Source organism: Cyclopterus lumpus, chromosome 9, assembly GCF_009769545.1.
Source record: "Cyclopterus lumpus isolate fCycLum1 chromosome 9, fCycLum1.pri, whole genome shotgun sequence".
Taxonomy (NCBI): domain Eukaryota; kingdom Metazoa; phylum Chordata; class Actinopteri; order Perciformes; family Cyclopteridae; genus Cyclopterus; species Cyclopterus lumpus.
In genome coordinates, this window is record NC_046974.1 from 2378207 (window position 1) to 2390642 (window position 12436).

At 44.2% G+C, this 12436-nt stretch overlaps 2 protein-coding genes across 2 annotated transcripts; both read right to left on the reverse strand.

Moving 5' to 3' along the window:
- Positions 1 to 36: 36 nt before the first annotated feature.
- Positions 37 to 6977, reverse strand: LOC117736322 (outer dense fiber protein 2-like). The gene is made up of 17 exons (XM_034541575.1): positions 6784 to 6977; positions 6073 to 6189; positions 5749 to 5873; positions 5455 to 5584; positions 5254 to 5385; positions 5098 to 5172; positions 4933 to 5004; positions 4545 to 4661; positions 3304 to 3492; positions 3108 to 3217; positions 2680 to 2815; positions 2151 to 2261; positions 1750 to 2013; positions 1549 to 1649; positions 1145 to 1307; positions 607 to 732; positions 37 to 521 (listed from the first exon to the last, which is right to left on the reverse strand). The coding sequence occupies exons 1-17, from the start codon at positions 6880 to 6882 to the stop codon at positions 375 to 377; spliced, it is 2214 nt and encodes a 737-aa protein (XP_034397466.1). The 5' UTR covers positions 6883 to 6977; the 3' UTR covers positions 37 to 374.
- A 1260-nt stretch (positions 6978 to 8237) lies between these two features.
- LOC117736625 (protein SET) lies at positions 8238 to 12021 on the reverse strand. The gene is made up of 8 exons (XM_034542078.1): positions 11665 to 12021; positions 10412 to 10469; positions 10113 to 10255; positions 9911 to 10014; positions 9706 to 9819; positions 9394 to 9564; positions 9102 to 9233; positions 8238 to 9015 (listed from the first exon to the last, which is right to left on the reverse strand). The coding sequence occupies exons 1-8, from the start codon at positions 11735 to 11737 to the stop codon at positions 8992 to 8994; spliced, it is 819 nt and encodes a 272-aa protein (XP_034397969.1). The 5' UTR covers positions 11738 to 12021; the 3' UTR covers positions 8238 to 8991.
- Positions 12022 to 12436: the final 415 nt, after the last annotated feature.

Sequence of the window (12436 nt, forward strand, 5' to 3'; positions counted from 1 at the left end):
TTTCAGAATAATTATCAAAGTTCTTCATGGGGTTAATTGGCATAAGTCATATTTTTATTGAGGTAGTATTTCTAATTCAAACAGAAATCAGATGTGAGACTGCTTTTCAATATTATTCACGGGAACTAAAACTAGAGCGTTTATTTTGTGTGTTTTTTTATCAGAACCACAATTATACATTTGTCAAAAGGTAAAAAAAGAACGTTTTGAATTGACATGAAAGATGGAAGATTTGAAGAAAATGCCATCTGAATCAAGAGTTATGCAGGTAATTATTTATACAAGAGCATTTAAATAAATGTCAGGCAACTCTAATGTGACGTTTTTATTGATGTCACATGGTATAAAAGTCTGAATAGATGTCATGTAGCTGCTCAGCTGGCGAGCAGCGAGTCACCAAACACGTTTCCGTACGAGGTTTTGAGAAAGTGAACGTAGTTCTGCAGGCTGCGGTTCGTGGAGTCCGACTGCTCCAGCCTGTCCTTCATGTTCTGCAGCTGACTCTGGAAGCGACGCTCCATCTGAAGGGGAAGACAAACGACGGATGAGAACCAAACCGTTTGCACGTCCCTGACGTGAATAAATAAAAACATCACGACGACGCACCTCCTCCTTGCTCCGCCGGAGCCGACTCTGCTCCGTCTGGGCTCGGCTCAGCTGGCTCTGCAGGTCCGAGGCTTTCGACTGAGACGCTCTCTCTTTGGCCAAAACCCTGTGCATGCTGCCGTCCACCTGCAGGAGGGAAACCCTGTTACTTCGTACCCTGTGGGGTTCACGTCTTCCTCGCCACGTGTGAAGTAACAAAACACGCGTTCTCCTGATACCCTCAGTAGAACAACGTCACACAGTAGGCTAATTCAATATTAGATTTAAGTTTATGGAGATATATAGCTTATAAATACAAGTATTCTACTTTTAGACCAGTAGACTCTTATGATCTGCAGTTTATGGATGAAAGTTGCGATAAAAAGTCATTTGAAGAGCAAAAGAGAGCGAACAGTCCTGCCTGGCTGCTCTTATGTTCACATCATCTCATCCAACGCCAGCTTCAGTATCCACATGTTTACTTCTGCAAAACTCTCACAAAACTCACTAAAACGTCAGAAAAGAGTCCAGACGTGTGTAAAGCGTCATGTGACCGGACCTGTCTCTGTGCGTCGTCCAGAGTTTGTTGCAGCTGTCTGGACGCGACGCTGCACTCGCGCGTCTTCTCCTCCAGCTGCTGCTGGAGGCTGAGCATCGTGGCCTCTTTGGACAGGAGAGCCTGAGACAGGCCTTCGTTTTCCAGCCTCGTGTCCTCCAGCGCCCTGAAACGGACACGTAGCTAAATGACCACAAAGGGACTCAAAACAACTACAAAGAGGCTAAAGATGACTACAAAGGGACTCAAAACAACTACAAAGAGGCTAAAGATGACTACAAAGAGACTCAAAACAACTACAAAGAGACTCAAAACAACTACAAAGAGACTAAACAACTGTAGTCTGTGTGCTCCTAGAGGAGGTGGTGGTCTGGCCTTCTGTGCTCGGTGTCTCTCAGTGTCTGTACCTCTCCAAGTTGTGTATTTTTTCCTTGAGAACGTTGTTCTCCTCCTGCAGCAGCAGGTTCCTCTGCTGGAACGTCTCCAGCTGAGAGCCTTGCTGTTCCACCTGTGAACACATTCACCATGAATCCTCATCCGTGAGGCTTCGAGGTCTAGACCTTCTGGCTCTATAATGATCCCAGAGTCCAGACCGGTGGTTTGAGTACCTTGTGCCGGACCTCGGCGAGGGCCGCGTTGCGCTCCACGTTCCTCCTCTCGTGGGCGTCGGCCTCCTGCCGGGCGCCTCGGAGCTGCTGCTCCGCCCTCCTCAGCCGGTCGGGCAGCGCCTCCAGCTCCCGCAGCCGGCCCAGCAGCTCCCTCCTCACCTGCTCCGCCTCCACCTGCAGGCTGGCCTTCGCCTCCCGCGCCTCCTCCCGCGCCTCCTCCAGCTTCAGGCGGTGCTCCTCCGACTCCAGGCGGACCTGCTGGAGCTTGAGGAGGAGACACAGCAGACGCTCTGAGATTAGACCCCTCGTCCTTCAGTCCATCACAGACGTTCACATCTGGAGATACGAGACCCCGGACAGGAAGTGGACGGAGAACCGTCTCTTCCTGAGAGAGCGACTACCTTCTTCTTGTATTTCTCCGCCTGGCTTTCGTGTTTTTTAATCGACGATTTCAGCCGCCGGGCTTCAGACTGCAGCTGGAGGAGCTTCTCCTCGGAGGACGTCCACTGAGCCTGGAGATGAGGAAGGTTTTTAGAGGAATGAGACACGTTTCCTTTGGAGATCAAACCAGATAAAACATCAGAAGAAGAAAACATACTTTTGTTTTAAATTTTTTTAATAAAATCCAACAAACCAAGTATTATTCAAACAATATAGATTGTTCTCAGTCGATCTCAACTGAACCACGCATACTTTATTATACAGGTATTTGTGAAGCAAATTACCATAACATTTACAAAAAAATCAATTTCACGAATTCGTGGTCAAATTCCATGACTTTTCCAGGTTTTCCATGTCATGGAAAACCTGGAAAACCTGAAAAAAGTCATGGAATTTGAAAAAAATATATTTCACGAATTCGCGTCAGTCGTGGAATTTGACACGGATTTGCGAAATCTATTTTGAATGATCTTTGTTAAAAGAAGGTACCCTGAGTCTTTGGTTGTCCAGCTTCGTGGAGGCGTTTTCAGCACCGAGGTGACGGAGGTGATCCCGGAGCTCCTCCCTCTCCGCCCGACTCCTCCCCTCCGCCGAATGAAGCTGAGCGGTCAGCTCGGTCACCTGACTGCGACGCGAGAGGCGACATTGAAAGCTCCAGTTATGCCGTCAGCACAATTTCACACAACTATACGTTTTTCCTAATTCATAAAAATGTATCTTCGTGCCACTCCTCTGGACTTATGACACTCACACAACTCTTTAAGCCTTTTATTCTGAAAGGACTTAGCAAGTTGCAGCATTTACGGTCATTATTAATACATGCATTTCCTCTCTACTAGAACATAAAGCGTTATGAATAAAAAATGCCTCCAGAAATAAGTACAATGTGAACACGGGGATGTTTTAGGTGCACTCACAGCTTGAGGGCGGCGCTGTGCTCCTCCAGCTGGCCTCTGGCCGCGGCCTCCTGGGAGTGGCGGAGGCACCAGTCGCTGGATGTGGACCGGGTCTGGGCCAACTGGGACTCCTTGAACACAGAAGACAACCAGGACCTTGAGAACCCGGCACACCTTCAGACATGGTGGAACCCTGGGCTACTTCTAAATACCGGACCTTCTCCTGCAGTTTTGCCGCGAGCTGCCTGGCGGACTCTGTGGCTCGCTCGGCCTGCTGGGTCAGCGCCTCCTGGTGGTGCCGGCCCTCCTCCTCCTCCTCCTCCTCCCCCCGCAGCCTCACGGCCTGCAGCTCCTCCTGCAGAGTGAGCAGCTGCACCTGCTGCTGCTGGTGGCTCTGCTGCATCCTCTGCTCCACACACACACACACACACACACACACACACACACACACACACACAGACACACAGACACACAGACACACACACACACAGACACAGACACACACACACACACACAGACACACAGACACACAGACACACAGACACACACACACACACACACACACACACACAGACACACACACACACAGACACACACACACACACACAGACACACAGACACACACACACACACACACACACACACACAGACACACAGACACACACACACACACACACACAGACACACAGACACACACACACACAGACACACACACACACACACACAGACACACAGACACACACACACAGACACAGACAGACAGACACACACACACACTACTTGTACTTTACTCGAGGATGTTTTTTGTTGTACTTCTACTCTACATTTCTAAAGAAAGATTCTACTTTCAGCCGAACTAATGTGAGATCAGCTGCACATTTAAATATTGAATAATTATTCATTTCATTCAGTTAATTTTCTACTTTTAGTACATTTTCCTGATTAAAAATTAATTACTGTAAGAAATAAATATGTTCGACGCGGGAATTTTACTGTTCGGTAAAACTTTAAAAAGATAATAAACTCTTTTATTTCGGGCGACTTCCTGAAAGACCAGGTAACACAATATCTGAGCCTTTTATTACATTATTACTGGTGCAATCCTGCTGCGGAGAGGATTACAATAATAACCGTCACTTTGCCAATATATTGCTTCATATGCTACTTCCAGGATTATGAGTGAAGAATAGTTCATTTAATAATGCAGCAGGACTTTCTGTTCTTTCTTTCTCTTTGCACAAAACTGAGCAGAACTCTCATTAAACTAAATAATGCACGTATCTTCTCATAATATCTTGTTAATCTTTACTATTATATGTAAGTGTCTTGACTGTTGCATTACTTACTTTTCTCTTTTATTTGTGTAAACCTGCTTCTGATCCGTTTCAGAGCCTCTTTTCAAGTGTTTTTTTAATGTGAAAGTATGAAACGGTCGTCGTATTTTCTACGTTCACAGACCTGAATCTGAGCGGCCAGGTGGACCTTTTCCTCTTCGGTTCTGCTCAGCTCAGATTCCAGGTGTCCGCGGGTCGACCGCAGGACTCTGGAAAGCTCCTCCGTCGTCTTCACCGTGTCCTGCCGCGAAAAAGAGGTTTTATATGAACACCTGAACCTTGAAAAGGAGGGTTTGAGTCGGTGGAGTCTGGTGGCGTTGAAGAGGACAGAGGACGTCTTCGGGCCCCCGGCAGAGAGCAAGGTGGAGGAAATATTATGAATACAGCGCTCGCTTTAAACTCATATTGATTCTTCTTGGTGTCTGCAGTAAAGCGGCCCCACTGTGACAGATATCAACCCCGCGTGTCAACGTGCGGCATCAGCAGCACTCGTCTGACGGGACGTTTCAAACCTTTTCAAAGTCCAGACGCGCGGCGAGCATCGAGGCCTCGTTCTCCATGCTGGCGAGTTTAGCCGAGAGTCGCTGGGAGAGGAGCAGAAAGAACCAGAAGCGTCTCCTCAGAGGTCGCGGTGGCTGGCGATGACATGTCATGTGACCTGGCGGTCAGTTACTCACTATGTTCTCCGCTTCCCTGTCGGTCAATCTCTCCTTTAGGGCGTCTTTCTGCTCCCACCACACCAGAGATTCCCTCTGAGGACACAAAACACAGCGTGCAGTCGGGCGAGGGTGATCGACGTTTGCTTCTTCCCCCGATTGGTTCCTCCTCTGTACCTCGTGTTCGCTCCACTCTCTGAGGAGCTCTCGAAGGCTCCGGTTCGTGACGTCAAACATCTCGATCTTCTCCAGCAGCGACTCCTGCTGCCGCCCCAGAGACGCCGCGTGCAGCTTTGACAGGCGCTTGTCCTGAAAAACAAAACGAAGATTAATAAAAAACATGATCATGTCCTCCGTTCATCCCACCTCCAGATCTACCTTAGCAAGGCTGTCGATGGTGTCCTTCAGGCCCGACAGCTGATTGGCTACCGCTACGCCGTCAATTTCGGTTTCCACGAGCGCCCTCAGAAGCACGTCTGTGTCTCTGGGTTGACCCCGAGAATCCGACCTGGAAGCAAATAAGATACGATTTGATATAATAAGAAAATACAGCAGAGAAACCTTTGTTTTTAATTACAACAACAAACATGTCTACTAAAAGCTTCCCAGATAAAGTTGAGTTTTCAACACTCTGAAACGTGTGTGTTTCCTTTGAATATGAGAGACTCTGACTTCTGCAGATGGCGCCGGCTCTCTTGCTCTCTGAGGAGGACGCTGAGGTTTGTGGACTCTTCCTCACGCTCCTCCTCCTCCTCGTCATCACGTTGACGTCCGACTCCCCGCTCCGCTCTGCTTCTCTGATCGCGAGACACAAACAGAAAAACATATTCAAGCTCTGAAGTACTTAAAGTTCTTTGTGAACTTTGAACGCTGCGTGCAACCAACCATGCTATCTCGTATACTTTTGTCTGTTATATTTCAGTACAAATTCTCTCCAAGTGTGTTCATTTTCCAGCGTATTGATTATTATTTGAGACTTGGACACCGGTGAGAGACCTGACACTTGTACGAGTCCACGTCTCTTCTGCAGGAGAGTCTTCCAGGAGGAATCCACGGCGTCCGCACCTTTGGCCTCCCTCCATCTGCCCTCAGCTGGGCATCTTTTGTCCTATTCTGCAATCAAAAACACATAAAACTGTATAATAAAGCGATCATTTACTCTGTTTAATTGTTAACTCTTTTAAGTATGTTAAAAGGGGTGAAATTAAAACTTACTTTATCTAACAAGAATCTAACAAATCCGGAAGGTGATTTCCATTGATGTAAATTTACTAATATTTGTTTTTTATATATAGTATTTCTATTTTCTGCGAGAGAAATAATGTATTTTTTATACCACTACTGTGAATAACGTTGGCTACTTTTCAGATTCGTAATAATAATAATAAACAAATTAATGTAATTATATATTAAGATAAAACTGTATTGATCTCTGGGGGGGCATAATCTACTCGGCAGAATATGTAAAGTAATAAAATTATGTACATTTTTATCAGCTGCAACAGTGACACTTTTTCATCAATAATATAACATACATTACATACATACAATTTGTTGACTTTAACTACATTTTACTTGTAGTAGAATATTTGTACATTAAGGTATTGCTTACAGATCTCTGTACTTCTTCCGCTACTGTGATTTTCACACATTAAAAATAAAGTAAAGCTAACAGTATTTCGGGTTTAATAAACTAGTTTCAGTAACCTGCGGGGTCCTGCTGGGACTCCTCCTCATGTGCACGTGCACAGGGGTCGTCTCCGGTACGTGCACGTGAACGGGCGGAGGTGGATCCCGTGTTTTCATTCTTCCGAGAAGTTACAACAAACAAACCAATACTTAAAAAGCTCAAAAGTGGTTCACTGTCCCAGCGCTACTAGTATGCTCCACGCTTCCGGGATAAATCTCTGCGCAGCGGACCGTTGTTCGAATCGACGCCTCTGATTGGCTCGTTTGCAATATCTCGCTCTGTGATTGGCGGAAAAGACAGTTGACGACCAGCGTTGCCCGTGGTAACCATTGAACGTAACAGGCGATGTTTAAACCAACCGTTAAAACGCACATATTATTATTCCATTACAAAACAACTTATTTAATAACTAAATCAACTATAAAATGTTTTTGTTTTACTCTCTCTTTCGTACTAAAAATAAATAAACCACAATAAAACCTATAATGGTGGACGCCAATTACATATTTTTAGAACAGTATAAAAGCAGCTAACGTACAACTGAAATTGTATTTAATATTAGAGTAAATAAATATTAGGCTGTTATGTGACTTTTAAAATAAAATGTGCGCCGTTTTAATTTATTTCTAGAGTCGGAAATGATCGAGATAACCTCACTTCCGGTTTGTGGCACTCACTTCTAGTTCCCTGAATGGTGCAAAAAAAAATGCTCCATTTTGCAAAGAATGTGCCAATTTAACCATTAATAAACGATGGTAGACTGTTTTATACAATAATAAAGACTAGTCTAGCATGGAGGATAATTTAAATCACTAAATTATGCAAAAACATGTACTCACTTTTAACATGAGCTATATTCGTAGCGACTCATTTCTGCCACAATAAGGATTTTATTTTATTAATCGAAGTAAATGGAATTCAATCGAAGTAAAAATTAAGTTATGTACACAAGTGCAACTTAAATAGACTGAGATAAGACAAGCGTCTCAATTAGGGAGAAAATAACTTACTGGAAGGTAATTCAAATATTATATATTTTTTAATTATGCATATGCAAGTGATCTCTCATTTTGCATTTGCAGTAAACTGTTGACAACGCAGTTCAACTTCAGGTCAAGTAAAATAATGAACATGCCAAAATGGCAGTCTTTGGGTGGAAGTTATGCACACCAAGGTATTTAAAACATATTTACTCACGTCCCACTCTTGAATTTGTGTTTTATGTGGTGCCCCGTTTAGAAACATAAATCACCTTTCCACTTCCAATACCTAAATCTAATTTAAAAAAAAAATATATATATATATATTTCTATGGACCCACTCCGAAGACTCCCACACGTGTAAACACAGCAAGTTTTATTATTGTAACAAAGCAAGTTTTACACCTCAAATTTAAAACAGTTTCCTTTCCCACCCATCCCCACGCGACCCCCACCCAGTGGAAAATGAAAACGTGATTAAACGCAACTTCTATGAGACAAGGGGGTCTTATTTTTATTTTACCCATGAAGCAGTAGGGGCCAAAATTTACAAGCTTGTTTTTTTCCATTTTTGTTCTTTATTAAAAATGTCATTTCAAATCGCATGGATATCTGTAAAACAATACAATGAAAAAAAAAAAAGTCCCATAGAAATGGTCAAAATAACCACTCTCCTCAATAACCAACATACTCTTGCCCCTCTCCAGCTTAACCCCACCCCCCCTCCCCCTAAACATTACAAGTCAAAAAGGAATGAGCTGGTACTCGTTAACCACATAGGGGAACAAATATAACAGTTTCTTTCAAGGGATCAACATCCCAACTGAAAAAGATTAAATGGGAGATAAAGAAATTGAGGTTAGCTAGCGCTGGGTCACTACACCATGGCTTCAAGTCATTCGACCAAACTTTAACAGGAGCAATTCTGAGTAAATCTTCTTCAAATTCTACTCAGAATGCCGTGCAGATTCTATTTTTTAATTATCATTATTGAGATGACTTGGGGATGGTACTCACAATTCAGGGCAAAGTGCCATTGGCCTTGGATGAGACTAAAGAACATAACATGGCACCAACAAGGTGAAGAGGCTTCAGAATGAAAAATGAAGCACACAGATTTATATATATAAAATAAAAAAAAAAAGTAAAAAAACAAAACAACAATTTAAAACCTTTGCTCCCAAACATGAGTGGAAAAACCAAACAGGGAATAGAAGGTTTAGGGTCTGAGCAGATGATATTATTTTAGTCGTCTTCTCCCTCGTCATCCTGAAAGAACAAGACATCAGAACGTCAGTGACTGCTGAAGACGAGCTTCTCTTACAGACATCCGTACAACTCTACCATCACATTACCTCGCCATCTTCTCCATCGTCCTCTTCGTCATCCTCTCCATCTTCATCTCCCTCCTCGTCTATGTCTTCCAGACCCTCCTCGTCCTCGTCATCATCCTCACCTTCACCCTCTTCGTCGTCCATATCAGGAACCTAAAGGAGATTGAGATTGAGAAATTGCTTTTTAGTCTCTTTCTGCACGTAAAGTGTGGAATACATTTTATCTGAAAAAGAAAACGCATACAGCTAGAAGATGTTTGCGTGTTGTGGAAAAGCGGCAGCCGAGGATACATTAACATAGTGGTAAACGTACCAGGTAGTACTGCAGGGGGTTGGGCCAGATGTCGTCCTTGATGACCTCTCCGAGCTCGTCAGCGCCGGCGTCGGCATGATCGGTGAACCAGGTGAAGAAGCTCTCTGGCTCTTCGTGTTGCCTCTTCCTTCCTGCTTTGTTCTGTGTCTGGCTGGAGCGCTTGGTCAGATCCTACAAAAACAAAATAAAACACAGAACAATACAATCGTCAATTGTTGGGAACTTTCAAATCACCATCAATAATCAGGTGACGGGTAAAAAGAGGAGATTCAAGTTTAACTGACGGCAAAACAAACTGAAAGCTACACGTACCTTTCCTGACTTCCATTTGATTTCTGTCGACTTTGAAGACGGGTCTCCGCTCTCGTTCAAATGGAACTCTTTGGAAAGTAGTTTGTTTTCAAAGTAAGGATTTTCATCGAAATACTAGGAGAAAGAAAAAGACAGAAGAGTAAGAACAGAAGAAGCACCCTGCACCTCCATGTTGTGTATATGTGCGCATCTTTACAATACTTACAAAATCTATTCTGTAGCCCGACTTGATGTCTTCAAACTCGGTCACCTCCACTCGGCTCAGGTAATGAAGTGCTTCTTCATCTTCCTCTCCCAGTAGGGCAGATACTGTGAAGGGGAATATTATACAGATCAGACTTTAGCCACTGTCCAAATTACTCAAACTTTTGATTATGGCAATAAAAGGCGTGTGTGGAATTGCTCACCTTGTGGATGGTTGACAAACGTGGTGACCCAGAAGTTGGGGATTTTGGCGATCAGTTCTGACCTCTTCTGAAAGAATGGCTGACGGAGTTTGTTGTATTTCTGTTCTACTTTCAGGATCTCCTCACTGGCTTGCTCATTCAACCTAAACAAAGAGTCAGGCACAGTGTTAGAACAGTGGGATTCAGTGAGAATTTTCATGGCAAACACAGATTTAAACATCCGATTAACCATCTCTTTTAGAGTTTTCTGACAGACAGAAAATCAGCACTACATCCACAAAATCTAATACAATCTTTACCTGTCAATTTCATTTTGAACTTCATCGATGTGTTCAATAGCTTCTTGCTGCTCTTTCTCTGTAGGGGGAAACACAATAATACAGATGCGTTACAAAATATTCACAACTTCAGGTCAGGATTTGGTACTTAACAAATAGAAAAATAGATTTAAGCTATTATATTGAGTTACTCTCTTTAGGAAGCAGTGTTCCAGTGCTTTTATTGTGACGGATAAAACGGAAAGAGAAATGTTCATGAGTGTGTGTAAAAGAAATAAAGTGGTCATGTTATGTTAATTTAGTACCATTAACCCTCAGCTACATTATCAATAAAAAAAGTGTGCATTAACTCGTGCAAGAATGCAAAAGGGCACGTCTTTAAAAAATAGTGAATTTCCGCAGTTACTTGGACCCTAAATTATATTGCAACCTCTTAACACCACGAGGGATTCCCCCCCAAAGTGCCGGGTTATGGGGGGCCTGATTAAAACCCGGGGACCCCCCGGAGAGTTAAGGCAACAGGAGCGGCCATTGGCTGCAGCTCTCGCGGCTCAGGCGCTCCGCTTCCTGCCGGCTGCTGCCGCCGAGGCCGCGTGGTTCAAATGTGGGACAGAGTAGCGTGAGAGTAGCCCACCCCCCTCCGCCCCATTTAAAACTGTCAAACCGTGGTCGTGTGGCGGAGTCCCACTTCCGGCTGTGTAAATATAATAACTGCCTCGTTGTTCCGATTGAAGAGTTAGTGGATTTAAATGAGTTTTGAGCAGTAACGGAGAATAACGTCACTACAACAACAACATTAGCTCGGCTAGCTGCTAAAGCACGGAGTAGACGGTTAAAAGACACAAAAACACCTATATATGTATACATTTGTTGGTTACATGTACTTTTACAACGAAACAAGGAGCAAACGATCCTCCAGCAATTGCACACGGGCTACCAAAGTGACCACGCTTGATGATGCTAAGCTAACATGGCCTCTGAACAACAGCGGGCATGCTAACAAACGCGTTAGCTTTGGGGGTTAAGCTAGCTAGCTAGCTAGCTGCCGTTGTGGAAACGTGAACACGCGCGCGAGAGACGACACAAACCGTTGCGGCTCGAGCGACGACCCGTTGGGGCTCGAGCACAAAGAAGGGCCCGGGTGCAAAGAGCGGCGGGGCACAAACAGTCACGTATAAGCGGTATTACAGCGCGGGGCAGTGCGGGTGATGTGTAAAGAAGAAGAAAGTGAAAATGGCGGTGAACAGGGGAGGCCGCCATTCCCCGTTTCTTACCGGAGGTTTCGTCCGCGCCGTCATGGTTCGAGTTCAGCTCCTTTTTACTCACTTTTGCCGCCGAGGCCGACATGTTTTTTGAATTTCCGACTTACAAAAGACGTCCGGGGGAAAAGATCCGCGAAGCAGGAGAATTTTTTTAGTATTCGGCGTAAAGTTCACCAGCGCGCGCGCGGAAGAGCCAAACAACGTGCTGCGTTCCACACAATGTAGCTGCCGATGCGCGAGCGAGGAAGTCACAGCAACCGCCGCTCACGCGCTCCTTTCATTTAGAACGCGCCTCGCCGAACGGAGGGAGACGCGAGCTCCGCCTCTCAAAATAGGTCTCGCTGCTGCGCGGTAGTTTGACAATTTTACTCCTCTTTAGAAATCCCACCCGAGATGAACTCAACCTCGAATCAGTGCGCGTGTTTATCTAAGTGGCCATTTAAAAAAAAATATATATTTTATTGACACTCAAAAAATAAAAGGTTTATTCAGGGCCGTCGACGGTGAGGCCGACTCGCACTTGCGCACTTAAAAAAAAAAGAAAAAAGAATCGGCTGAATGTCAGTGCACGAGGAACCTCATTCTGCCCGTTTGGTCACATGGCGTCACAATAAACGGCGTTTTTATTCGAGGTTATGTCCACAAAGAATAGCAAATATAATACATTCATGAACAATAAACTAATAAATAAACTAATACTTATTGAGTGTAAAATAAATAATACTGAAACCAGTGCAAACGGGAACAAAATAGCAACATAAATAAATAAAGTTTTTAAAAAATA

Bases quoted from the DNA above. Each gene is read 5' to 3' on its own strand.
- LOC117736322 (XM_034541575.1), bottom strand. From the start codon at position 6,882: ATGAAAACACGGGATCCACCTCCGCCCGTTCACGTGCACGTACCGGAG. The intron at 6,190-6,783 runs GTTACTGAAACT...TTTTGATTGCAG, and splicing joins GTCCCAGCAGGACCCCGCAG to AATAGGACAAAAGATGCCCA. The intron at 2,014-2,150 runs GTAGTCGCTCTC...CTCCTCCTCAAG, and splicing joins CGGAGAAATACAAGAAGAAG to CTCCAGCAGGTCCGCCTGGA.
- LOC117736625 (XM_034542078.1), bottom strand. From the start codon at position 11,737: ATGTCGGCCTCGGCGGCAAAAGTGAGTAAAAAGGAGCTGAACTCGAAC. The intron at 9,565-9,705 runs GTACGTGTAGCT...TTGTTTTTGTAG, and splicing joins TCAAATGGAAGTCAGGAAAG to GATCTGACCAAGCGCTCCAG. The intron at 9,016-9,101 runs GTAATGTGATGG...TTGTTCTTTCAG, and splicing joins ACGATGGAGAAGATGGCGAG to GATGACGAGGGAGAAGACGA.